The sequence below is a fragment of the Psilocybe cubensis genome, chromosome 4 (genome assembly GCF_017499595.1).
Source record: "Psilocybe cubensis strain MGC-MH-2018 chromosome 4, whole genome shotgun sequence".
In the NCBI taxonomy this organism is placed as follows: Eukaryota; Fungi; Basidiomycota; class Agaricomycetes; order Agaricales; family Agrocybaceae; genus Psilocybe; species Psilocybe cubensis.
In genome coordinates, this window is record NC_063002.1 from 3,250,766 (window position 1) to 3,277,330 (window position 26,565).

The 26,565-nt window shown below is 46.8% G+C and overlaps 9 protein-coding genes across 9 annotated transcripts; 3 read left to right on the top strand and 6 right to left on the bottom strand.

Moving 5' to 3' along the window:
* Window positions 1-271: 271 nt before the first annotated feature.
* Window positions 272-2,185, top strand: JR316_0005249 (actin; the record flags this gene model as incomplete). The annotated part of the gene is made up of 9 exons (XM_047891010.1): window positions 272-295; window positions 411-447; window positions 528-569; window positions 633-660; window positions 732-800; window positions 877-1,473; window positions 1,570-1,641; window positions 1,715-1,988; window positions 2,081-2,185. The coding sequence occupies 9 exons, from the start codon at window positions 272-274 to the stop codon at window positions 2,183-2,185; spliced, it is 1,248 nt and encodes a 415-aa protein (XP_047750771.1).
* Window positions 2,186-3,336: 1,151 nt separating this feature from the next.
* Window positions 3,337-4,044, bottom strand: JR316_0005250 (uncharacterized protein; the record flags this gene model as incomplete). Its single annotated transcript, XM_047891011.1, has 1 exon — window positions 3,337-4,044. The coding sequence occupies one exon, from the start codon at window positions 4,042-4,044 to the stop codon at window positions 3,337-3,339; it is 708 nt and encodes a 235-aa protein (XP_047750772.1).
* A 1,285-nt stretch (window positions 4,045-5,329) lies between these two features.
* JR316_0005251 (uncharacterized protein) lies at window positions 5,330-6,287 on the top strand (the record flags this gene model as incomplete). The annotated part of the gene is made up of 2 exons (XM_047891012.1): window positions 5,330-5,367; window positions 5,420-6,287. 2 exons carry the CDS (start codon window positions 5,330-5,332, stop codon window positions 6,285-6,287), a joined length of 906 nt encoding a protein of 301 aa, XP_047750773.1.
* A 1,731-nt stretch (window positions 6,288-8,018) lies between these two features.
* Window positions 8,019-12,251, bottom strand: JR316_0005252 (Glycine-rich domain-containing protein 1; the record flags this gene model as incomplete). Its single annotated transcript, XM_047891013.1, has 9 exons — window positions 8,019-8,709; window positions 8,791-8,909; window positions 8,997-9,060; window positions 9,204-9,467; window positions 9,663-10,020; window positions 10,135-10,892; window positions 11,126-11,154; window positions 11,233-11,317; window positions 11,500-12,251. 9 exons carry the CDS (start codon window positions 12,249-12,251, stop codon window positions 8,019-8,021), a joined length of 3,120 nt encoding a protein of 1,039 aa, XP_047750774.1.
* Window positions 12,252-14,921: 2,670 nt separating this feature from the next.
* JR316_0005253 (Glycine-rich domain-containing protein 1) lies at window positions 14,922-18,276 on the top strand (the record flags this gene model as incomplete). The annotated part of the gene is made up of 12 exons (XM_047891014.1): window positions 14,922-15,274; window positions 15,361-15,445; window positions 15,542-15,570; window positions 15,658-15,899; window positions 15,965-16,133; window positions 16,207-16,437; window positions 16,524-16,587; window positions 16,656-16,774; window positions 16,835-16,999; window positions 17,065-17,464; window positions 17,537-17,689; window positions 17,956-18,276. 12 exons carry the CDS (start codon window positions 14,922-14,924, stop codon window positions 18,274-18,276), a joined length of 2,331 nt encoding a protein of 776 aa, XP_047750775.1.
* A 211-nt stretch (window positions 18,277-18,487) lies between these two features.
* JR316_0005254 (uncharacterized protein) lies at window positions 18,488-19,598 on the bottom strand (the record flags this gene model as incomplete). The annotated part of the gene is made up of 7 exons (XM_047891015.1): window positions 18,488-18,703; window positions 18,804-18,924; window positions 18,983-19,052; window positions 19,120-19,210; window positions 19,280-19,330; window positions 19,418-19,474; window positions 19,527-19,598. The coding sequence occupies 7 exons, from the start codon at window positions 19,596-19,598 to the stop codon at window positions 18,488-18,490; spliced, it is 678 nt and encodes a 225-aa protein (XP_047750776.1).
* Window positions 19,599-20,315: 717 nt separating this feature from the next.
* Window positions 20,316-20,921, bottom strand: JR316_0005255 (uncharacterized protein; the record flags this gene model as incomplete). The annotated part of the gene is made up of 1 exon (XM_047891016.1): window positions 20,316-20,921. One exon carries the CDS (start codon window positions 20,919-20,921, stop codon window positions 20,316-20,318), a length of 606 nt encoding a protein of 201 aa, XP_047750777.1.
* A 1,164-nt stretch (window positions 20,922-22,085) lies between these two features.
* Window positions 22,086-23,562, bottom strand: JR316_0005256 (uncharacterized protein; the record flags this gene model as incomplete). The annotated part of the gene is made up of 4 exons (XM_047891017.1): window positions 22,086-22,381; window positions 22,441-23,060; window positions 23,144-23,204; window positions 23,424-23,562. The coding sequence occupies 4 exons, from the start codon at window positions 23,560-23,562 to the stop codon at window positions 22,086-22,088; spliced, it is 1,116 nt and encodes a 371-aa protein (XP_047750778.1).
* Window positions 23,563-24,433: 871 nt separating this feature from the next.
* JR316_0005257 (Lysophospholipid acyltransferase) lies at window positions 24,434-26,323 on the bottom strand (the record flags this gene model as incomplete). Its single annotated transcript, XM_047891018.1, has 7 exons — window positions 24,434-24,916; window positions 24,967-25,285; window positions 25,336-25,599; window positions 25,650-25,847; window positions 25,904-25,930; window positions 25,980-26,206; window positions 26,264-26,323. The coding sequence occupies 7 exons, from the start codon at window positions 26,321-26,323 to the stop codon at window positions 24,434-24,436; spliced, it is 1,578 nt and encodes a 525-aa protein (XP_047750779.1).
* Window positions 26,324-26,565: the final 242 nt, after the last annotated feature.

Here is a 26,565-nt window from a genome sequence, read left to right on the forward strand (position 1 = left end):
AGTGTTTGACTCCACGATTTTCTAATTTTTATTTACTTATGTACATGTACCCAGACTTTAATTTACCCCTGTTGTGATGTGATGTGACACCGACGCTGACGGTTGACGACCCCTGTCGACGCACGCAACGCACGCAACCCCTGTGTTTTCTTTTTTTTTTTTACTCTCGAACTTTTTTTTCGGCGGGCAGGTTGTACTCTCGCTTGCGCTCTCTTACACTCGCTCTTATACTCGCATTCTTATTAACTGAACTTACCTTGAACGCGAAGCCATGGAGGAAGAAGTCGCTGCGCTTGTATGTCTTCTCGCTTTTACTTAAATCTCCCCCTTGGTTTTCTTTTTTTGTTGTTCGGGTCACTCTGACGTGGTACCTGATACTGATAATCTGATACCTTGGATGGTTTGAATAGGTCATTGATAATGGATCGGGGATGTGTAAAGCTGGATGTACGTCGTGCTTTTTCTCTGCGGCTTTGGTTTTGGTTTGTTGTATGCTGATGCTCCTGGTCGTGGTTTTTTGTTGTTAGTTGCCGGTACGTCTATGCTGTTTTACGCGTTTGTGACGCGTCGTTTGTTGGGATATGGTTGTTGACGGGGATGGGTTGGATTGTGTCTCTCCTATGTGGTGGCAGGCGACGATGCCCCGCGCGCTGTGTTCCCGTACGTCCCGCGTTCCGTTTCTGGTGTTGTGTTGCGGCCAGCTGCTGACTGGAATGGGTTTGTATCTGTAGGTCGATTGTCGGTCGGCCCCGTCATCAGGGTGTGATGGTTGGCATGGGCCAAAAGGACTCCTACGTCGGGTACGCACGCATTCACGCACTCTCAAGCCCTTCCTGGATCTCTGCCCAAAGTCTAACAGCACTGCACCTCACCCAGCGACGAAGCACAGTCCAAACGCGGTATCCTCACGCTCAAGTATCCCATCGAGCACGGGGTCGTGACGAACTGGGACGACATGGAGAAGATATGGCACCACACATTCTACAACGAGCTGCGCGTCGCACCTGAAGAGCACCCCGTGCTCCTCACCGAGGCACCGCTGAACCCGAAGGCGAACAGGGAGAAGATGACGCAGATCATGTTCGAGACGTTCAACGCGCCCGCGTTCTACGTCGCCATCCAAGCCGTACTCTCCCTCTACGCATCCGGACGCACAACGGGAATCGTACTCGATTCCGGGGACGGCGTGTCGCATACTGTGCCGATATACGAGGGCTTTGCGCTCCCGCACGCCATTCTCCGGTTGGACCTAGCTGGGAGAGATCTGACGGAGTATTTGGTGAAGAATCTGATGGAGAGGGGGTACCCGTTCACGACGACGGCGGAGAGGGAAATCGTCCGTGATATCAAGGAGAAGCTTTGTTATGTTGCCCTTGATTTTGAGCAGGAGCTCCAGACTGCCGCGCAGTCGTCGGCGTTGGAGAAGAGCTACGAGTTGCCAGATGGACAGGTTATTACAGTTGGGAATGAGCGGTGTGTATTCGTTTTTTTTTTCATTTGGTTTGGTTTTATTTTGTTGGGATACTTTGTTTTGTCGGGGGTGGGAGAGCTGATTGCCCATAACTACAGATTCCGGGCGCCTGAGGCGCTGTTCCAGCCTGCGTTCCTCGGTCTCGAAGCTGCTGGTATCCACGAAACAACGTACGTGCTCCCCTCCCCTCCTCCATACATACACCCATCCACCGCTAACCCTCCTTCTTCCTTTTAAAACCAGCTACAACTCGATCTTCAAATGCGACCTCGACATCCGACGGGACCTCTACGGCAACATCGTGCTCTCAGGCGGAACGACGATGTTCCCGGGCATCGCGGACCGCATGCAGAAAGAGCTCACGGCGCTCTCGCCGTCGAGTGTGAAAGTGAAGATTGTAGCACCGCCTGAGAGAAAGTATTCGGTGTGGATTGGAGGGTCTATTTTGGCTTCGCTGAGCACGTTCCAGAATTTGTGGTGTTCGAAGCAGGAGTATGATGAGAGTGGGCCGGCGATTGTGCATCGGAGTGAGTGTCTCCCCCTTTATTTTTGGTTTTGGATTTTTGGTCTGATTGTCTTTTCTTCTCTCCCTCTTTTTTTCTTCTGTAGAGTGCTTCTGAGCGAAACGAAAAAATCGATATTCGAATTCGACTCGAACTCGGAGTCGAACTCGAAGATATCACATTAATACCCCATCACCCCATCATTGATTAAACTAAACGTAAAGGTCATTTGGACCTTTCATTTCTCCATCTTCATATTCCGAGGCGAGATGAAAGATGAAATGAAATCGATCGAGATCAAGAAATTCAAGGTGTCAATGAATTAATTAATTAATGAAGTATTCACTTGCACGCACATACACGCAGATGCATGTTATGCGCAGTTAAACTTGGAGTAATAACATATACTGTGGTGTCTATTTATACTTAGGGTTTATGTATATGCAGTGCAGTGTGCAGGATGCAATGTGATTCAGAATCTCAGGCACCTCCTCACCGGAACCGCGCGCGTGTCTGGCGGACGAGGAGGGGCATGTTGTGGGCGTGCGTGGGCAGGACGCGTCGGGAAAATGGCGTGGTAAATATATGAACGCACCAACCTTGTGCATGAGGTCTGGCTTGTAATTTGCAGCTTGTCCGCTCTCTGGCTCATAGTACCTGTATCTGTACTTGAAAAAGTGGATAGCTTCGTCTGCGCACGCCATGCACTCGGACTTGCAGTGGTGATGTGTAAGGCAAGTGCCAGGACATCGTGCTACCGGGCGCCTAATCACAGTAGTTGGCCAGCAATCTTTCAAATTTCAGTCTTTCCTTACCATTATACTACTCTGTATCCAACGGGAGCATTGGTATCAATAATACAGAAAGCTTTCAGTGCTCAGTGGCTACTAATGTAATTGACGCGATTAATCAGCACTGTTAATATTACTTTACTTATTCAAAAAACAAACACCAGCCAGCGGGAATGAGACCTTCGTTGAGGGAGTTGTAATTAGCTGATCAAGGTAATATTTAAAATTTAGATTTACGGTTTGTATGCAATTCCGAGTCTTTTTATAAAGGAAAGAAAGGGATCATGATCAGATTGGAGTAGTAGTATACGAACTTCATTGATTGAATTATGATAGTCAGTAACTGAGATCGACTTGAAGTACAGATTCAGATATACCGTGACAGTTTGTAAGCGGTTTGTTTCTATAATACGAGAGAAAGGGGTGTTGAGGTAGTACAGGTAACTATTTGTGCTTTCATACTAATACATAATTTACAGTGCAGTGCAGTGCAGTGTGATTTGATTCGATTCGATTTGACCACGACGGTAGGGATCCAGGGACCAAAACCAGGATTTGTCAAAGGATTTCTTCAATCAGCCCGAATAAGGCCCATGATTCGTTTACGACGCGCTACATCCGCATAGTGGGGTGTCGCAGCACTAGCACTGACATAACTCGCATCATCATCATTATACACCAACCGTGGAAGAGAAGGAGGAGGAGGAGGAGGAGACGAATCAGCGCGGGAGTCCTGCATTGCCGGACCCCTCGAAAACATCCGACGGGGCCACTCATAAATCCTCCGCTCCATATCGCTATGAAGCGCCGCCAGCGCACGGCGATGCTGCGCTCGCGCGGCGTCCCTTTCCTTGCCCGCCGGGATACCCCTCAGCGCGAGGTATTCGCTGAGCCGATCGATGTATTTGGCAAGTATGAGCATGGGTACGGTTGTGAGGTAGCAGAGGGAGATAAGGGTGATGAGGGTGGAAAGGGGGAAGGGTAGGGGGAGGGGAAACTGAAAGAGGAGGGCGGCGGTGAGTTGGAAGAAGAAGGGGTGTTGGATGTAGCGAGGTATGCTTTGGAGAAGGTTTTTGAGGTTACCTGCGCGTGAGGGCTCGGGCTTGGGTGGAGAAGAGTCCGACTCCGACTCCGACTTTGACTCTGAGTACGAGTATGCGACGAGTATGAGCATAGGTGAGGGCAAGTATGAGTATTGTGAGCGTTGTGAGCGGCGTGAGCGTGTGCGTGGGTGTAAATGTGAGCGTGTGGCGAGTGGGAGGTTTGCCGCGTTGGGCATGCTGGCTAGGACTGCTGAAGCTGAATGTTAAAATTGGATGAGGAGCAAGTTCCTCGTATCGAGAGGAGGACGATTTGTTTATTATTATAAAGGGAACAGACTCAAAGGGATCAGCGGGATCTGAATAGAGATCGATGTGAATAGATAAAAGTCCCTTTTATCCCTTTGATCCCTTTTATCACCCTTTTATCCTTTGAACCCTTTGAACCCTTTTATCCCTTTGAGCCCTTTGAGCTCATTGTTCCCTTTATAACATCGTAATAAAGCCTCTTCTCGATATACGAGGCTGGATGAGGAGGGACGATCGCTTGATCTACTTGTAGAACAAAGAACAAGGAGTGTGAGAATAGTAATTTCTGGGCATATACATGGCATGCACTTGGAGTTGGAGTTGGACTTGGACTTGGTGCTGAGTAAGAGTGAGAATGTTGGCAAGTCAATTGGGGCGCCATCCAACCCTAACAAGTGTTAGAAGTTAGAAAACAACTGTGCTACAACTGTGCACACTTCACACTTGGATATCTTGAATATGCGTTGAATAATTTTATGAACGTGAAATTGATACTACTGTGTGGTCGTGAGCTAATAATATTTAGTAGAAATGCTAGTGGACGAGTCACACAAGATTTGATCGCCACGCCGACGGCGTTTCATCCAAAAGAAAATGATTCAAACGCGGCTGGCACGGGCGCCTAATTACATCACTTCGACCTTCAATCTTTCCATACCATTCATATCTGTTATATCGGACTGAAGTTATGTTTCGCCTTCAATGAAGTAAGATTATGATGATAATCGAATATCCCAGCATCTCCAAGATAAATTCCACTTATACGGGAATAAAGATGAGATAGGCATCCGGTTGATGTCCATGGGGTGTCTTTGGTGCTGTGTCGGAAGTGAAATAGCATTTTAAATGAGAACTGTGTGTCCATTACTTGAATTTAATCTCCGCTCAAAGCATTCTGCCGATTGATCGCCGGATGATTAGTTATCTCAAATTTTTCGGCAGAACCATTGCCATATACTTAAAACAAGTATCTCAGAGAAGTAATTTTAAACGTGATATATAAGGCATGAACAATATATAGTGTTTTTAGCTTTGCTGATTTTATATTTGAAACCATAAAAGCAGTTTTTCGGGTCGGAGTCTGCTTCGGCTATGTCCAGCGCAAGTGACGTGACCTGTGATCAAGATCACGCTGCACGCAGTTGGTTGTCACCCTATTTATACCTTCTTGAACATTTTCATCTTGCACTTTCACTGTCTCCTCGGTCTTCCCTTATGGCTACAAAACCAGGAGATTCCAATGATTCTAAGTTGTGTGTATACTACTTACGTTCAAGAAAAACATCAATTAATAGCCTTCTCAAGAGGCTCACTCAATTTCCAGGTGCCTTGGTTCCCCGTTCGCGAGCTTACAGGTTTCAAGCTTTTCAGATTCGAGCTTGGTCAGCGCCTCAGCTGGTCTCTGCCCACCTGGCGCATTATAAACTTTATCACCAACAAAATCAACAACAACAGCAAGAAATTCATCAAGTGCGGACCGCACGTGCGCGTGCAAGAAGCGCTCACGATGGAATTTATCGCGCGGACAACAACGATCCCCGTCCCGCGCGTCCTCGACGTGTTCAGTATCAAGGAAAACGTGTATATTGTCCAAGAGCGGATAAAAGGCCCGATTCTTGAGGATGTATGGTACCTTCTCTCACCAGATGAACAGCGGAGCTGTATGCTGCAGATCAAAGACTGCTTTGATCAACTGCGCTCGCTCACACCCGCGGCAGGCTCGGATTCAGAGCGCGTACAAGCTGTCGACGGGTCAGGTCTGATTGACTCCCGTGTTGGACAGGGTGTATGGGGGCCATTCGAAAACCACGATGAATTTCATCGGCATCTCAACCACCCCATCCTCCGCGAGTTGCATGAGAGGTATCCCGCCCTCCAAGAGCCGCTAGCCAAAGTCGCTGGTAAGAAGTACCGGAGTGTCTTTTCGCATGGTGATTTTGGGCCGCATAATCTTATATGGGTGGACGGGAAGGGGAAGGGGAAAGGGAAAGGGAAGATTGTGGTTATCGATTGGGAGAGGGCGGGGTGGTTCCCGGAGTATTGGGATTATACGAGGGTGTATGCTGCGCGTTGGTATATGAAAGAGTGGTGTGATCTGTTTAGTGCGGTGGTGGATCGCTACGATGACGAGTTGGAAGTCCAGGACAGAATTGATGAATACTTTGAAAGATAAAAATGTGTATATAATATATATCAAGTGCGTTTTTCATTACCCATTACATAAATAATTTTTCAACTGGAAAGGTTACCGATTATACGTAGATGAAATAGAGAACTCTTTTTCATTGGCATGCGGACCCTTCACGACAAACTGTCAGGTATCCCCAATTACAATGGCAAAAATGTGTGCCATTTGTTCCGTACATTACGGATCCCCACTCAAATTTAAATACGAATACATGCAACAAACCTTTGACATTCGCTTTATGATTTGGAACCTAGCCATCACTGAAGAAGCAAGACAAACCAGATTGTATATTTCAATATCAGTCTAACTAAAATTTGGAGTAGCTTTTACTCAGGTCAACTTATGCAGAATACAAGGGCCAAATTTCGCTAGAGATTTCTTTCCCGGATGTATCGCATGTAAACAGCCACTCAGTACGAACCGGATATCCGTTTACTGTGGCCGTTTTACCTTCGATAAATTCACGACCTGTGTTCCAAAGCTCATGAACGGAAGTGGGGAGTGCTGGTATGACATTCGCTGCCGCCAGGTCCTTCAAGGAAAACAATAATAGGTTAGCTTGAGTTGGTCAAATGAATCTAAACATGACCATTTACTCGCCTCTATAGCTTGCAAGGCCCAGTGCCTGCAACGCCATTTCAGCTTGTTTGCCTCTTCTTAAGTTGGAACATAGATCTTGCCAAGTATTTCCTCAATACTTTCAACCGTACAGGATGGCGGGACTTTGCCAAGAAGCATAGCGCCAGCAAGCATATTGGTTCTGGGTTCAGACCGAAGGATCTCAAACTTCCAAACCTCAGTCTTCGTAGTTGGATCAACTACATTGACCGCATGGTACCTCCTGGCACTTTGCACAGTATTATTCCCGGGTTTCTTGGGCACCAGCAAGAGGCCAATGTGATACTTCCCAGGATTTGCACCTGATTATTTCCTCCTCCAGTAGCCTAAATACAATCTGAGTTTATTCCCGGTCATTTCTGTTCAAGTCGAAGATGAGTTCTTTTGCCTCTAGAGAAGAGAATCGACAGCATCTCACAGTTAATATTCAAGGGAGTCCGAATGGGGTGGGTAGAATTTTTCAGTCCAATGTGAGATGACGGTGCAGTGTGAAGGTAGAATAAGGCGAACAGGTACGCTTTAAATATCTCTGCGAGTGTGCGTGTGTATGTGTGTGTGGCTTGTGTGTAAGCGCGATATATGGAGTAAGGCACCGTACACACAACGAAAGAAGATGATAAGGTGGGTAAATACTATGGTAGATCATGATTGCTTCCAATCCTCCAGCAGGCCGCCGTAGTTGTGAGTCACATTTGACTTAATTTACTGGCCTCTATTATACCTGCTTCTTACTCGCGTGTATAGTAAGGCAGGCCTATTAATCACATACTGAGTCATCATACAAAGGATCAGACATGGACACGGCGAGTCTTAAATACAGTATTTCCTAGCGCTGAAGTCTAATCCAATAAAACAATGACTAGTGGCCATAAGAACTATTCAAGACTTTCTCTGCTACTGCGGGCAGTTTGAAGGGAATAAGGTGTTTACACTCTTTGGACTCGGGTACGAAAGGGCCATTGCATGGTGTATCCCGTGCCTGTGCCACTGGTTGGGAGATGGCATGCTTATGACTCTTACGATGTGGGAAATCCCCTGGTATTTTCACATTTTATGCTCCAAGGGTAGTCCTCGTATCCAGTGGCACCGGGAAACACTTTAGCCTGGGTGCTGCACCTTCCTCTCACTCTCACTCTCACACCCACACTTCCACTCCAACCCACCCCTCCCGGCCACATGCACACTAGGATGCATCGCCTTCCGCACATCCTCTCTCACCCCCACCCCGACCCTTACCTTCCCACTCCCACTCGCAACCCCGTCCACACCCCCATCATCAGGTGGAACAAGCGCCGGATGAGGCGGCCGCACAGGCGGCTGCCCATTCAAGTTACCAGCAAAGGTGCCTACGAAGCGCGAGAGCCGTTTGCTTATACCCACGCCTGTCGAAGAGGAAGAGAAAGAGGCGGATGAGGAAAAGGAGGCGAATGAAGAGAAAGAGGAAGAGGAAGAAGACCCGCAGAGCGTGTACTCGATCCTGAACCGCTCACGCCACGCTTTACACGTCTCCTCAAACGCCAACACCATCTTTCCCCCGATTCCGTGTCCCCTTTCTATTTTATTGCCGTCGCTGCTTAACAGCGTCAGCAGTGGTTGAACTTGGAGGGAAAGGTGAGAGAACACCACTGACTGGTCATGATCAACGAACAGCTCCACCAGAGTTTTACAGTCCCCAGCATACTTCTCCGGAGTAAGCTGATGCGTATGCCACACCAAATCAATATCCAGCGTCGGAATGAACGATGATGACGACGACGATGTAGGCGACAAAGCCGTCAAATCCAAAAACCTACAGAAACAAAAACAATTGGAATGAAAACCTCAGTTACCTGCGAGTGAACTGAATGATGTGATGAAGGAAGGTACGTACGCGTGGTATCGCGCGATAGCATACCGTAACACGCGCTCGTTCCGCGGACTATCAAAGTACCCGGGCACCGTCCATCCTAGATCGTGTATCTTCTTTACAAATGCATCTTGTCGAAGAACCTTGATAGATAAATAAGTTATAAAAAAGTGAGCCTCCTAAAAATGAAGCTTTGAAGCTTTGAAGACTTGAATTTCCAAGCGACGTACCGCAGCGACAAGATCGACAGAGTAGATTTTATCATCCACATACGCGCTCATAATCCTGTCCACCCTATACAAAAACAACAAACAAACAAACACCACTCATCAGCACACACACACACACCCAAAATCCCAATCAAAGTTCATCCAACAATCAACAAAAAAAAACAGAAAAAACGAAAAAAAAGAAAAAGAAAAAAAAAAAACACTCACACATCAACCTCCCCACACTCCCCAACCATCATCTCCCTCAACCGCCCCATCGAATATGAACAATAGCGCATCACAGCGCTCGACATTTCGCGTTCGTACTCTGGGGTGCCGTACGTGTACGTGGGGGCGGGCGTCGCTTGCTTTGCACTGCTCGAGAAAGAACTTGAGGAGAAGAACACCTTGGACTTGGCTTTATCGCATAGCAGCCGTTTAATCTTGTTCCCCGCCTCCGTGTCGGATGTGGATTGTGTGAGGAGTGTCCCTCTATGCACGAAAAATAAAGGTTGTAATTAGTGTTTTTTCTTTGCTTTTTCCAATAAAATAAAACGGAAAAAAGGAAGGAAGGAAGGAAGACAAGGAAGACGAGAAAAAAAAGGAAGACAAGGAAGACAAGGAAGACAAGGAAGACAAGGAAAAAGGGAAAAGGGAAAAGGGAAAAAAGAGATCCCAAACACGCACGCTAAATGCGAGCTCCGCTCGACATACGTCGGATACGCGCGCGCTGCGATATCATTTGCGAGCTTGCGGAGTGCGAGCTGTTCTTTGTTGATTGTTACACCCGTAGCCACTTCCTTCCCCTTACCTACACACACTTCCTTACCCACCGCCGTACCCGCGTTGACACCCACACCCGCGTCTGTCTTTGCGCTGGCGTTTGTGCTGGTGTTTGTGCTGGTGCTGGTGCTGGTGTTCGCGCTGGTGTTGGTGTTGGTGTTGGTGCCGGTGACCGCGATCGAATCGCACCCATCAGGCGCACGCGGACACGTAGTGAAAAAGTTGGACTGGAAGTATCCCGTCCCTTTATCATTCACGAATTCTGGGATAATCACAAGTATAAGCATAAGCATAATCATAATCAGCATAATCGTAGATATAACGATAATCAAGCAGAAATAACTTGAAGAAAAGAAAAAAAAAAGAGAAGACGCACCGACCCAGATATCGCATCCGCACCGCGGACACGGGACGTTCTTGCCTTTCCCATTCATCCCATTCCTCTTTCCCTTTTCCTCCTTCTTCTTCTCCTTCTCCTTCTCCACCCCCTTCTCTATCGCTTCCTTCTCACCTACCTCCTTACCAAACTCCATCCCCATTCCCTCCTTCACCTCCTTCATCTTCTCCCCTTTACCAAACTCCTTCCCCTCCTTCACCCCAACCCCCAACTCTGATCCCGACCCCACTCCCACCCCAACCCCCAATTCTGATCCCACACACATCCCCCCACATTCGAAAAACACAAACGGATCAAACTCCACACCCGTACGTGCGCACCATCGTTCTTCGCGGAGCTTTGACTGTCGGGGCCGGGCTCGTGTTCGTGTTCGGGGTCGCGGTCGGGGTCGTGGGGGAGGTTGCTTATCGTATCGCTTCTCCCCAGCTTCCTCTTCCTCTTCCTCGTCCTTGTAGTTGTAGTTGTAGTTGGACTTGGAGTCGGGATTGAACTTGGCGTCGGAGTCGTCCTTGTAGTTCCAGTCGTCCTTGTTCCCATGATCGTCCTCGTCCTCGCTGTTGTAATCGTGGTTGTAGTTGTATTTGTCATTAGAGTGAATCTCAAACTCATAATCGTACTCCAAATCAGACCGAACAAGATCCACCACCCCAGTATCACACAGCATCTCAGCAAACTTTGACTCGCAAAGTTTGAGAATTTGACAGGTGCGGATGCGTGTGGTGTCTTCTGCGTACCATCTGCGGAAAGAGGGGAGTGAGAAGAGAAGGGGGTAAAGGCAAGGCAATGGGAGGAGGAAAAAGGCAAAGGGAATGGGAATGGGAAAAAGGGAATAGAAATGGGAATGGGAGAGGAGAGTTTTGTTAGGTGAAATTAGGATCAACAGAATGAAGAAGGAAATAATCGAAGCAGTCGATAACAGCAACAGCAACAGCAACAGAATACAGAATAACAACAACAACAAGACACATACCGCGGATTAAGCATATACGCATGCCACACCTATTCATTCATTCATTCATTCATTCATCCATCCCATCGCCTCACTCAACTTTACTTCAATCAAATTAATTTACTCACCATAAGTACATCCACAGGCGGCAAAAAGACGTCAATAGGCGTATGCACGTCCCCTGGCTCGAGTGTGCGGCACCATATATCGAATCTGTGTGGTCATGATCGAAATCGTAGTTGTTAGTATATTCAATTTAGAGAGGGAGAAACAGGAGAAGAAAGAGAGAGAAACTAGAGAGGAAAGAGGAAGAGAAAGGGGAAAGAAGGTAGAGAGAAAAGGAGGGAAGGGAGGGAGAGAGGAAAGATGAGAGCACACAACACACACATACGCACCGTTCAACAGCCAACGCAACGAACATCCTCCACCTCTGCTCCCCCTCCTCCTCCTCTTTTTGCTTCTGCTTCCCTTTGCCCTTTGCCTTCCCCTTCTCTTTTTCTTTCCCCTTCCCTTTCTCTTTCTCTTTCCCCTTTCCCTTTTCCTTCCCCTTCTCTTTCCCCGTACCTACCTCCCCCAACCCAATCCCCCCCATCTCCAAACCCCTCACCCCCTCCACCCACATCAACCCCTCCCCCCTCCCCAATCCTAATCGAACCCGCCTCCTCACCCCCCCAAACACCCCCAAAAGTGCTAAATACCCTTTCACCTCCCTAGTGCTGACGAGAGGCGCGGTGAGCTTCGTGTGGCCTATTGGGAGGATTTGGTGGATTGGGATATCGGCGTTGACACTTGGTTTTTCCAGATTTGGGGTGAATGAGGAGGGGGAGCGGGAGGGGAAGGATGGTGAGGTGCGGGAGGGGAAGGGTGAGGAGGAGCGGGGGGATAGTGAAGATGTGGGGAGTGTACTGTGCGGTGTGAGCGCAGACACAGATGTAGATGTAGAGCTGCTATAGCTCGGCGGCGGCACATCCAACTCATCCAACGTACCCAACGCATCTACACTCGCATTCCCATTCGCATCAATGTCGCTGTCGAAGTCAATGTCAATACGGGGTAGAGTGCGTCGTAAACTCGGAGTGTCTCTGGGTGTAGAGTTACAGTTAGAGTCAGATACGCGGGTGTATGCTGGTGGGGGGGCGTCTGTCATTGGAATTTGAGCTTGAACTTGAATGATGATATAGTATCTCGTCGTTCAACGTCGGATTTCAAGTTAGATACAATATGAATCTGATGACCAGTGAGTGGTGTAGAATGTAGTGCAGGCAAGCTTCAAGGGTAGACTGAGAGTGTAAAGGAGACAATTAATTGGAAGTGATAAGAAGACCAGAACACCAGAGCAGAGTCCGGTTCTTGAGGATATATTTCTAATCCGTAATCTCAGGCTGGCTGGAAGGGGTAAAGCGAAAAGGCAAAGACAAGACAAGACAAGACAAGACAAATACGCTTTAAGCTTTACCTGGACCGTATGTAAGGCACCAAAGTTCAAAACGTCCATTGTCCAAGCAAGCCCAAGGTCGATGATGGATGATGACGATGACGCGTAGCACCAAGTACCCGGCAACATGATGAATCGATGAAGCCCCAGACCCGCACTTACTCAGTACTCAGCGCTCAGCACTAGCACCGAGTCCGTGCCCAGAAGTACAGCAGAAACCAAGCGCTGAGGCTGAGGCTGTACACATTCTCAAACCCAAGTCCACCAAGTCCAAGTTCAAGTGTACGAGTCTACAAGTCCGAGTCTGTAAGCCAGAGAGAGCAGACTCAGACTCAGACCCCAAGCAAAAAAGAGTCGAGAACTCAGCCTCGTGGGTTCAACGCGGTCGTGGTAATAGTCTTAGTTTAACATCATTCAGCGTCGGAATGCGCGGAATGAACGCTGCAGATCCAATTCTCACGCCCCTGACTGTATTCTCTTCCCCACCGTCGAGTCTCCCTCCCCTTTCACCCACTATACACACGCACTCTCAAATCCTTCCGGTGACTCGGGCAACGCGCGGCAATTCTGGGCGCTGCCGCCTGCGGAGGGAGTGGGCGCTTGCGATTGCATCTGCGTTTGCATCGTCAGGAGAGGACTTCGTTTCGCGCGGGGTTGGAGAGGTGGGCCTTCTCAAGAGGCTCACACAATTTCCAGGTGCCTTGGTATCCCATTCGCGAGCTTACAGGTTTCGAGCTTTTCAGATTCGAGCTTTGTCAGCGCCTCAGCGCGTCTCTACCCTCCTGGCGCATTCTAAACTTTATCAACAACAGCAAAAAATTCATTAAATGCGGACAATACGTACGCGTGAAAGAAGCGCTCACAATCACCTTTTGCCAACGTTTCTTTGCCGTGCATTTCTTGACCGTGCATGACCTTCACATCTCTGAAAATTCAAGTGGTATTGTGAGTACTAGTCAATCGTCGTACGACTTTTGGGGTTCTCTAGGCGTTCAAATTCTCGTGCCATCTCTACTACTATCTTTTGAAAGAAACTGAAAGCAATGCCACAAATCGACCGCTAATGGAGATATATGCGCTTTTTCATTCCACATACAACACCTTACGGGGATGTTTATATAGAGATGTAATCGGATCTATGGAATAGGTGCTTGCCATTCACCTGTGATCATCGCAATCGTCTGCACTCTTTTAGCACTCAGCTCAGGGCCTCAGGTTGGCGGGGTAGTGGTGGTCATTCACAACTTCGCACTGCTTCAGGTGGAGTATCTTGATTTTTGTCATTGTTTTGTCTATTCTTGGATAGATACCTAGTGGAACAAGTCAGAAAGCAGAAAAGCTGGTGTGCAATCAGATGAGGTATGTTTTCTTCATGTGTAGTCTGTTGATGTACTGAAATGTTTTTTTCACCAGATCAGACGGGATGGAATTTACACCTCATCAAACTTGTGTTATGAGATGCGAGTATGCGATCATGTGAGAAAGGAATGGATTGGAACTCTAACAATCCAAGTTACGTCGAGTTTTATTTTGAGTTCCTTTCCTAGATATTGATCTTTTCTAGAAAAATGTAGGTTCCAGACGACTTGATAAGATGTATTTTATTGAGAGAAAAACTAACTGCGGACGAGGCTGTGGTAAACTTTTCTATCACAGACTACGCCGAATAAACTATTTCACCAGCACTATACTCCGATATCGGAGGTGAAGACGTCAATTATATGGGATCTGGGCGTGTAAGTGGACAGTTACTTTAATTTACTTACTTACTTACTTACTCAAGCCACTTTTTTTCAAGCTTGATCGTTGGTACAGTACAGTAAAAAGGCGAGTTGAGAAACTGTACTGGTTATTATTGTCTTCAACGACGTATGGTTGCTCTTTAATTGTGGCAGTAAAGGTAAGCATCGGGGTTTCAATGATATTTTGGGGGATCCATATACATACCTTTAACAGGATAAACTCCATGGGCAGATCGAAGAGATGGGACCTCAATCCCATCGTCCCAAGTTGAATGAATTCCAGTCGCATCTCGATATGCTAATGCCTGCTCGAAGTAATCCCTCGAAGTCCCCGTTCACTCACTACAAATACAAATGCTCTGCAGCCAGTTCACGGAACATTTCAATTTTCCAAGTACTACTTACTCTTAAAAGTCAAAAGTCAAAGTTCAAACCACGAGATCCGAGATTATGATCATGATCATACTACAGGTTTAGATGTGGACAGCCTCATTCGCAGGATTTTCCGATTTCATCTGATCATCCGCAGAAATTTACTTATATAAACGCAGCAGCAATCCTCCGGAGTCCGGACGAGTTCATATTAACAAAGACTTGTCCCCTTTGACTTCGAACTTGGCATTGGAATTGGAATACCGAAATGTCTGATACATTCCATCTCCCTCCTCCTCCTCCTCCACCTCCACCTTACATCAATAATACCAGTACACCCACTGCAAATGTAAATGCAAACGTAACCAACCACAACACCTCTCCCAATCCCAATTCCAATGTAACAAACTACAACTACGTCATCGGCAACACACCCCTAACCGACCCTCTAGTCAAACTATCCCACGTCAAAGGACATCTTGTGCTCTTACGCTCTTTTTCTGAGTTGAAAGCGAAAGTTGAAGGGTTTGATTTTGGGCGTTTGTGGGTTCCACGACACCAAGATGAAGATAAAGAGAGGAAGTGGAAGTGGACGTTTTTTGTTGGGTTGGCTGTGGAACGGTACGTCTTTGTCTGTGTCTGCAGTACAAGTACAAGTGTTGGGAATTGCATTTTTTGATTTTGATTTTGATTTTGATTTGGGGTAGGTTCGATGTTTGGTGTAGGAGTATCACTGAAGAGGATTGTATGAGATCGTTGTACTCCATTATTCCTCCTGTGGATGTTGTAATGGTGCGTCCATCTCCACCTCCATGTGCATAATATCACAGAAATCACAGTACGTGATTGCTTACTTTCATCAATCTAATGGATATCTTCAATGTTCAGGTCTGGCATACCTACATGCTTAACCCTCTGTACGTTACATTCATAGACCATGTATCTAAAATAACAGCCCTGATTGATCATCCTCACAAACTCTGTATATATCTATTTGAATTTAGGTGGTACAAAGACGATTGCGCTCGAATCGACGTTTGTAGAAAGATGAAGAGCTTGGAAAGGCATTTTGAGCAGCTTTTGCTCGACCCGTCGATAATGACTTCAAATCCGCCTGCTAAACCCCGAGTGGACCATTGGGAGTTTAATACGAGGCTAGGCTTTGACTTGTTCGATGATGCGCGGAATATGGTTATGGTTAAGAAGGCTATATCGTGTCCTATGTGTGATGCGGTGATTCAAGTTGGTAAGTCATTTTTTGCGTGATAGGATTTAACCGCTGCTTTCAGTACTTACTAGGCAAAAAATTAGATTATGTGAATGATGAGGGGACGGGGTATCTCCAGTGGAATTTCAAGACGGCGTGTTTTAATCAGGGGTGTACGTTTGGAGAGATTGATAAGGAGAAGTTGGCGCTTGGAAAGCTTTCGAGGGACTTAGCACGGCCGTCGGATAGTGATAACCCTGCGAACCATCTTCCGTGAGCTCAGCTTTTCTATATTCTCATTATCTTTATCGTTAAAGTTACGCATGTTTATATCAACACCTTCTAGCGGCATAATGCAGTCTTCGTCCTTTGGCGAATCGCAGGTGAAGGAGAGTCGAAGGATAAAGGATTTAGTTTGTCAAGCTGCCATGAAGACGGCGAAGGCGAATGACAACTTACTTCAAGGCGATGGGAAGGAGATCACTTATCGTCAGATGTATCTGGCAATTATGGAGGTGTGCAAGTATTCTATGGATATGCTTAGAAGGAGAATGGGGTTTTCGTACCAGCCTACGTTGTACGTCCACGAGTTCACAAGTTCACGAGTTTTACCAGCTTCTGCATCCATTTTCGTCGCATTACTAATGTGATTTTTCTCTTCAGGGTAGGGAGAATTGTGAGCGCTTATAATGATGATAAAGTCTATTCAATCGATCTAGTAGGAGCGGTGAGTGGCTTTTTTATTGGATTGATTACTTGAATCGAATGAGCAGCACTCATACTCTCAATCCACAGGTCCTCCGTCAGGGATCGTTTGTGAACAAGATGCGCGAGCTCGGATGGACGTCTAGCCGATTTTTCGACGGGTCAAGTAATGAGTTGGCACTGCAGCACGCTTTATCTCGGTATCACGCGTTAGTAGTTGTTTTTTTACTCTACTAAGTGTTGTACCAGCCGTGCTGACAGATACCTAGATTTTTGGATCTGATGGTGTCGTCTACTTCGTCCACCCTCTCGGGATCATCCTCCAAGTTTCTCGTTCCGACACTTGACATTGATTTGATTTGGCATACTCACCAGCTGATACCCGCGAAATATGAGAGCGATTGTACGATGCTCTTGAAGAGGTTTCTTGACCAGTAAGCTTGCTTGCCTTACTTATCGATTATCATTCACTTCACCAGTGACGCATATTTTCTGAAAGTGACGACAAGGTCGAGGGACTGAGGTTATCTTCTGCGTTTGATATCACTGCGCGCGCGTGGAAGGATCGGTTTGGGGTTCAGTATACGTATTGCGGGTGTCCTACGGTGGGAGATACCATCGGCGAGCGGTTGTTGCATGCCATTGAGCACAAGTCCAAGGCCAAGGCGAAATCTACTACTCTTCTTATCCCGCCCACTGATCAGCCAGATGCGCTATCGGCTACTCATCCGAGTGATCATAATTCTGTCCGGTTTATTGCGCATGATGAACGGGCGAGAAATGAGAAAGCGAAGAGGTATGATAGTCTTATTGAGAAGAAGGAGAAAGAGCGTCAGGCGGCTGTGAAAAAGGCTGCTGCTAAAGCTGCATCGGTCAATGGGTCTGCTACTGAAGTCACGGTTAGTATTTTTTTAATCATCTTTTGAACAAGATTAATGACTTAATACATTGGCATAATTCGGTATTTGAAGCGCGACCGTGACAAGTCAGTCAACTGTGGCTTCAACACTGCATTTTTGTTTCCGTTGCCGTTAGAGTTTGCGAAGGGCGTGTCGAGTCCAACTGCCATTGCCAGTGACGGGTGCATCGATTTGGATGGGTCCGTCGTTGTCTCCGTTGCAGGGGTACGTTTTATGTTCTACTATCTCCTTAATACTCTTGTTTGAAGCGATCACCTCATACGCTTTTATGCTCAGTGTGGCAGTGGGTGCGGAGGGAGCGGGTGTGGGGGAGGTATTGGAGGGGATGGGAATGGTGGACCAGGCCGATCTGCCTATACGTACCAACTTTATCCGAAGATTATGTAGTCCGTGGTCGAAGTTTTGTACGACAGGATAATGCCTCGCAATTGATTTACTCTCATTGCTACTACTAGCACAAGTAATCTCAGTGTAAGAGAACTATCGCACCGGCTCCAAACAAGATGGACCACATTGCGATCAGCGAGTATTGTGGGACGTTAAGTTTCCCGGCACTACTTTTGCTTGATTGCGGAGCGGTGGAAGATGAAGACGAAGTGCTAGAATGGGAAGTCGCATTCGTCTCGCTCGCAGAACTCGCCGTTTTCGACACCGTTACCCTCCCGCTCAGACTGTCTGATGGCGTAGGTGTAGCACCAGCACCAGCACTGGTAGCGGCACCAACCGCGAGATTGACGCCGTTTGAAATAGACGCGGTCGTGACGCAATTGGACGATCTGGGCGTCGTATAGGCGCCGGTGGGTGTTGCGAGGTCGCCGATGGTGTATGCACCGCCGTTGGGGAGTGTGCCGGTGTATCGCTGGGCAAAGGTAGAGAAGACGGGGGTTCCGTTGACGGTTGCGGTTGGATACCAGCCTGGAGGGTCTGTTGTGGCCCGGAACAGGAATCAGTTGGACACAGACTTGGAATTTTTTTGTCGGAGAAGGAGACGCGGCTTACATGCTACATCGGCATCACAGGATTCACTGGGTGAGAAATTAGAAAAGACAATTCATGGGTTGAGCTGAAGGGGGTAACGTACAATGTGCCATTGATGTTATAGTTTCCTGGCATAACGAATCCACAACCAACTTCGTCTAGCTCGTGCCAGCACATATGGGCTGCATCGTAAGTCGAGTTTGCGTTTGTGCATACGCGAAGGCAAAATTGGCCGTTACCCTAATTCAAACTGTTTGACAATAGTGCGATATCATCGAAGCAAAGAACATGGCTCACAATATACAGCTGGCTCAAGTGAATTAGAAATACAGTTCGCCACTCGATATAAATTTATACTTACCATCCATTCAGCAAAGTTCTCATCATCGCCTGTTACGTTGGATGTAACATTTCCACCGATTGGGTTCCCAGTACCATAAGCACCATGCGGATCAAGTTCTCTGTTTCGAAACGAATAATTAACTATCCATAGGAGACATCCGAGATTTTAACACTAACCCTCCAAAGTCGTTTGCTGGAATATTCAACTTGGTTAAATCGCCATAGCCGATGACTTGGACATAGAAGTCTAATCAATTGCAACGATGTTTCAATTAGTGTGGCTGCTGCATAAAAGTCAAACGGAAAAAGCATACCTGTCTTGAGGAAGGAGACTCCTGTAATAGTTCCATCGGGAATTAGGCGCGCGTTATTCCGTGGCTTTGTGCACCAAGCCACTTCGATGGTCTATTCATGGAATCAAGCTTCATTGTTAGAAATTTTATCAGGCGTGACCTAATTTAATAAGATGTATACCTCAGAATTAGCAATTGGTTGAAGGGTAGGAGGTGCAAAAAGACAAAAGTCCTAAACCATCCAACATCAGCCAGTTAGATACTTGTATCAACCCCGAACGTTGTACCGAAGTAAGTAGTTGAGAAGAATACAACATACATCAATGGAATTGACGGACAGGGAGCCGAGCCATACTGTTCTGATTGATAGCTGTACCTAGCGTAGGCTTCGGTGGATTCGTTACTCCCATCGTTCCCGTCCCAAGTACACCAGGAGGGAAGTCTTTGGCAGCGGTAAATCCCAAGATTGGGAACACAGTAGCTAAGAGTACTGTAAACATTGCAGAGAGTCAAATGTTGATTTTCTGTTGTGTTGTTTAAACTCGTGTTCAAAACGATAAGAAGTAAATGAGTGGCAGAATGTCGGTACTACCCCGTAATAAAAGCTGTAAGATCTAAGGGCGAGGACAAAGAGGGGGAAATTTAAGGATGGCCATTGAATTTGAATGCAACGACTTTATACAGGGTTAGCCGGTGGATAACAAGTGTATTGCGGTGTAACACGGGGCTATAGATACGAAAAACAAGTCTATTTTTAGATGGTGTAATGACAAAAATAGATGTCAGTATGAGTTGCCCCTTCCATGTTTATGCAAACTTTCGTAAGACGTATATTACAAACTAGAAAATTAAGATATGCATTGGAAAGCGAACTCATAAAGTAGTAACTAGTTGAGGTTATCAAGTCGATATAATTTTTTCAGGGGTATGTTGGTAGTAAACAAGTTTATTGGCTAGCGGCGTGATTTGGCCGCTTTCTACAAAACCTCGATATACATTTCGTTTATTCAGGAGAAGATTCTAACCATGAGAGATCCGCATTGGACTGAAAGGAGTCAGGGTATCGCGCGACAACGCAGTTCTCGCTTCGAAGCAGATATATAAAAAACCAAAAACGCGTCTTAACCTTCCCTAGGTCAAACATATCATTAAAAATTATACTCAAAACATAACACAGAATTTCCTACTTACGAAAGATCTAGAAAAATACAAAACATCTAGAGAAGCGAGAAAGCAGATGCACCAATGCCGTAGACCATGTAAAGCCCAACAGCAAGCACTGAAATTAGATTGAAATCCGGACTCAGTTGGGCAGCGCTGCTAGGCTGGGAACTGGATGGCGCGTCACCCCCGATGCTTGAAGAAGCAAGATTTGCACCGATAGCAATTCCACTGCTCGTTGTAAAGACAGCGTCTGATGTGGTTCGTGTTGTGGTCTTTGTAGAATTGGCAATCGAGACAGCGGAGTGGTTGCTAGTGGTGGGAAGCGGTGAAGGTGAAATAGTCTTGCTGGTTGTAATTATGCGGTCGGTGGTGGACCACTGGCTTGTGGTGATGACACGATCGGAGGTAGGTAGTTGACTGGTCGTGATAATAGTGTCGCTGATACTCCTTTGGCTGGTTGTAATAACGCGGTCGCTGGTACTCCATTGACTCGTTGTGATAACTTTGTCACTGGTACTCCATTGACTTGTTGTGATAACGCGGTCTGTAGTGCTCCATCCACTTGTCGTGTAGACATTATCTGTGGTACTCCATATGCTGCTGGTGTTAGCTGACACCAGAGAGCCCAGGACGGCAACGAAGACGGATTCGAGAAGCATAGCAAGTTAATGAGTTCCAAGGCGTCAAGAGATACTGGGTGGATCGATAGAGAATAAGAACCTTTATCCTGCCAGTGATCCGGGAGGCTTTATAGGTAGCTCAATGGGCGCGTAGGTCCTCCTTGGCACACACTTGTGGACTACACGGGTAAGGACTGCGAGGGGCAGCAAGCGAAGATACCTCAACCCAAATCATCTTGGCGTAGAGTTGGCAATGAAAGATATTGTCTAAAACGGGTGTGGATCATATATGTGCTATGCATCCATAGAGAATGCGTTAATTCAGGTCAATTGACGACAGGACTGCTTGTGCATATGTAAAGTAATATTTAGATATAAGGTAACTCAAACAGTCAAGGATTAAGTATATATATAATGTTATGGGGATGCTACTGTGTTGCAATAGCAGTTCACAAAACCTTCAATTTCCGACCAAACGTCAGCCCAAGCACTTAACGGTCAATTTTGTCCATGTTTCTCACATGTATGACCGGAGAACTTGACCGAGCGTTGAAATCAATGAATTGCCTATTTATCGGTATCCCTCCACTACTTGAAGAGTACCTGTACAAGATGTGTGATGGCCAGCGAAACCAAGGCAACACCGAAACACTCTGACGCAAATCAACCAACATAACGCGGATCCCTACCAGTCCCTTCCGGGAACAAATGCCCTATCCGAGATTACGCTATGCATTGTACCTATGTATATGATGTGCTCAAGCGGCAAAATGACATGTATGATAATTCAGCAGACATCCCGAGAGCGAAGGTAGTAACCACAAGATGCATTAGAATTAGTCAAACTAATGTAAGTCAACTGGAAAAACCATACCATAGAAAGAAAATAGTATAACAGATATTTCCGCTAGTTATCAACTATTGATCTGTACAAACTCACGGGTATAACGGTATGAGTCAATGAGATCGGGTATAATAATGTTGTCAAAAGCAACAACAAAATGTAGTGGGAGTAGGAGTCGCCGCGCACGCTCGAAACCATCACCTTGCGAAGTTGCCGAAATTCGATGCCAAAAGAATCAATGAAACATGGATATAGAGCGCGTAGCTGGAATCTGAATGCAAGTAAGCCGTCCTCGAATCCGGCGCACTCTGTGGGTATACCAAGAAAATTAGTGAAGGTTAGGGTGTTCACTCCGTTGGTCACCACATTGGTGTCCATGTACCAAGCGTAGGCGGAGTCCAATGGCAAGGCGTCCGTGACATTGTCCATGCCGTCCACGACGCATGTACAGCAGCCCAATATGCGTGCCATGCGTTCCAAATATTTCGCGATGCCTGGCAAACTACAGGGTGGCCATGCTGATCAAAGAATGGAGGAGAGGTTTCTTCATGTTCTCGCGAGTTCGAGAGGGATTGCTCGAAAGAGACAAACTCGTCATCTGGGAGAGCATAGGAGAGAATGGGAAAGGGCAATGAACAACCTTCTGAATTTATAGCTTTAGAGTAAAGGCATCAGCATATGAATGGTACACCGGTTATAGAATATAAGCAATACCGTTATGGTCACCCCAGTGCGAAGGGTGGGCAGGGTCAGTTGAATAGTAAACTTTCGTCTCGGGCTGGCAATCAGATTCCTCGACGATGGTCAAAGTGATTGATGCAGCCAAATTGTCAAGCCGATTAAGAGACACTTCAAGATCTTTTATTCTTTTTTCAAGCCTATTGAGGTTTGCTTCGGAGTCGCTGTGACATTTCGATCGGATGAAAGGCCTCTCAATGGGCTGGGGCCCTATACTACTCTTTTTGCGAGCAACGCGCGCAGAAGACTTTGATTTTGACTTTGGAACCAGAGGAGTGGAGGATGACATAACAATGACCGTATTTTTATGCTCGTGGTGGATATAGTCTCTTGCAACAGAGACAAAGCTTCCGCCGCTTATGTCCAGATTACTAGAGGATTCGAACATTTTGATTGAACCGGGTTGTTGCCGCTGCGTTGGCGTATCTTTCTCTTGCCTAACTGCAATTGAGTCTTGATTCACAGCACAGTTTTCGTCAGGGTAAGTAAAATGCACAAAATTGCTGTTGTCATTGACACAAGCTGTTCCGCCGGCATTATTGTGTTTGGTTGTATGAAGACCTTTTGGAGATGTGTGAGCACCGTCACATGTAATCCTGCTAGATAAAGTATTGTGCATGTAAAGTAAGCTTTCGTTGGCCCACTCATGTCAACAGTAGTTCCAGATCATGAAGTTCACCATTCTTTGCTCCAAACGACAAAGTTGTTGCTGAAAAATTGGCGTAAGCGAGCAGACAAGCCTAAAAAGAGTATATGAGTCAGATAATACATAGGGTGGTGATGGAAATGAAAAAAAAAAGAAAGAGGCGCACTCTAGTATGAGTAAGAAACACGTCCCCAAGTGGGCGCTTGGGAGATTAATACATAAAACAGAAGCGCACCACAAACATTACATAGAGGTCTCCCCGTCCCTAGTTTATTTCTCCACAAGGGTGACTCCGTTGTTTTGCAGTGCGCACAGCAGCACTTATCGTCTTGAGGAGCTATCCTAGCTTCCATCAGATCGCACCCGGCCCTAGAAGAGTTTGCTGCAACCCCATCAAAAGTCGCTGAAGATCCTCTAGGCTTGTGAACAGCTATGCCAGTATTGTTAGACATGTGTTGGAGAAGACCAAAAACGTCTACAGAGAGCCAAGCTAGAGAAGTAGAGATGACGCGTGTTTCCGTTCACGTCTAGAAAAATCGAATTACAGACAAAGACGGAGAAAGGGACACCGTCACCAGCGAGACGCTGAACTTTGGGGAATAGAGAGCAGGGTCAGAAACGACCACGCCAGTCCGTTTGGATGACTTTTATATACAAGTACGCCTATCCCAGAAATGCAACGCCTTCCAGAAATAATAGGATAGTAGGCAGTGCTGCCTGCTTCCATAAATAAAAGCCACGGATGCAGGCACTCGACTCGTAGGGACATATGCTATGCATCAACCATAAGCCCATACTGCAAAAAATGATGTTGAGTGTCACCCAAAGACATCGCCAAACTTCTGAAGCCAAACAATGGTAAGCTCGGAGAAAGCTGTCAATGGCGAGGCACGTCATGTTGAATCATGACAGGCCATATAGTTACGTCGATTGCTTACTGTAGTGACGGTCTCCGTACCATACCTTGAAGTTGTGAGAAGGGGACAAGAGAAGTGGACTCACCCTCGTGGTACAGAAAAAACAGACGTGAGGCTGACTAAGCGCGAAGTGCAAAGCCAATAACGTGCTTTAACTCTCAACTCAGTGGATCAGATATAGAAAGTGCGATTATAGGTAGGTATAGCGACAAGAAAGCACTGAGAGTTCTACGTTACATAACAGATATCTAAATTAACATCCCAAACAAATACCTTCCAGCCAAGGGTATAACAAAATACTCGAGCACCTGCAAGAGAGCAACATGGTGCATCCAGACGAGCATACCGTGAAACATCAAGCTGGTATGTTGATTGAGGATGGTACTTTTGGCTTTGACCTCACTAATCACTGAGGAGGAGGCACGAACTTGTCCACAGAAGGTGGCAAGACAAAGTTCTTTTCCGAAACAGGGGTACCTGTTGCGCTCCCGTTACCATTCTCAGCGGGCTTTTTCGCGCTCCTAGGAGGAGGGAGAACGCCCTTCTTCTTCTGGAGCTTCCTGAAGTACGCCGTGCCACCAGCGTAGAAGAATATCAAACTTCCAAAGATGATGATGTGCCCGTACCAACCCAGAGCCTTCCATGTTGTGATCGAATCGCGGCCTGATAGGATTATGAAGGCCGATGCAGAGTAGTTGAGTATCATAGCGGAGAGTGCGATAGAGCCGATATCATAGATGCGCTTGATCAGCGTGGGCGGGGGAGGAGGAGTATTGGGGGCGGTGGGTGGAACGAGGAGAGGGCGGAAGTTAGCGCGTGCCTGTCGGGCAGCGGCTGTGATGAAGCCTCCCATTATGAAAGTGAGATAGTATCCACTTGCAATGCCGTGCTGGAGGAAACGTTAAGGCTCGTTTTTGTACAAAGATGCGTTTTACTTACCCAGAAAGCACTGGTGAAGAATGTGATCATCTGGCTGAGATTGCCTGGCTTTTTACCCTTGGGGGTGACACGCTTGTATACGCACTCCCTTAGCCACACGTTTGTCTTCATGTTCCATGCGTCCAAGAGCACCTTGAAGTTGCTCGGGAACTCAATAGTCCACACTTTGACATTTGCTGCCCTGTCCCAGTTGGGTTTGCCATGGAGACCAAAGTCAGTGAATCCTAGCCCAGTGAGCACACTGGCACCTTCTGTTAGGGTCCAGATAGCATAATATTTGGCACGCTCAATGGGGCCACCCAATTGGAAGACGAGGATACTGCAAGGCGTCAGTTTGGTATAGAGTAACTGGGGTAAAACAAAACCCACCGCTTCCACAAAGGCATATCAGTGAATCCTGGTTTCAAGGCAACAGAGAAATTGTAGGTTGGTCCAAGAAGGACGAATGCACCAAGGTAGACAAGGCCCATGAACATTTTGGTGTAAGCAGCGCGTTTACGGCCGGGAGGAAGCCTGTGGCCGTCCTTGAGAGCTGCTTTGACGTGGGCGTGCTGGAACATGGTCTCGTTGATGAGTTCCATGTACTCAGGATAATCGAGGTAGGGCCCGACAAGGATTCCTGGGAAGTAGAATCTTCTCGTTGTTAGATTTTAGTATCACTGAGCTAAATTCCTCAAACTCACGAGTATCCAAGGAATTCAAGAAGAGAAGGGTATTGGGTAATGCGCTTCGAAAGCTGCCATTTGTCCAACTCCTCTTCCTTGCGGCGTCCGTCGTATACGTTCCAGGCAAAGGTGGTCAACTTCATGGTGAGAACCATCTGGGGACCGGTAACCTCCATGGTCTCGTAGCTGAATCCGTAGATGGCACGGATTACATGGCTATATCACAAATTCAGCTCGCCATATCAACTATACAGGGGGTTCATGTAGCTTACTTGACTGTTAGGTGTCCCATAACGATCCTGCCCTGCTGTTAGTTGCAAATACATGCCAGCACATAACTTGACGTACGTAAACACAACCCATGGCATTCTCGAGCTCTTATCATACTTGGTCACAAAGTACGTCGCCAAAATACTGCCCAACAGTTGAAAGAATGCAGAGTATATCTGCAGCACCGGGAAGAAGAACAGGAGGGCGACGACGATGCTGTACAAGTGTCTGAGGGCCGGTTGGGAGCTCGGAATCCGGACAAAAATGCTCGCGAGAGGGTAGGCAATAAGCAGACATGAAATAAGCTGGAGGTTGGGATGTGGAGTATTAGATTTGTCTACGAAATATGTTCCAAGGCTCACCTTTATTTGGTCCACACTGGCACCGACGGCGTTAGCCAGCGGCATGAATAACGCGTCCATGTCTGAGTCACCCCAAGCTCTTGTTAATATACGTGAGTTCGACGACAACGACAACGACGAAACGGACAACACTTACGAAGATGGTCTGAACGAAAGCAAATTTTGCCAGATCACCGAAGGATTTTGTTTCTTTGGGGCTCCTTCCTTTTTTGGTTCACCCCAACATCGCCGAAGCGCGCCATCACTCCATCATCCAATCATCATGACGGTCATTTATTAAGTATTAGGAGGCTTTAGTGGAT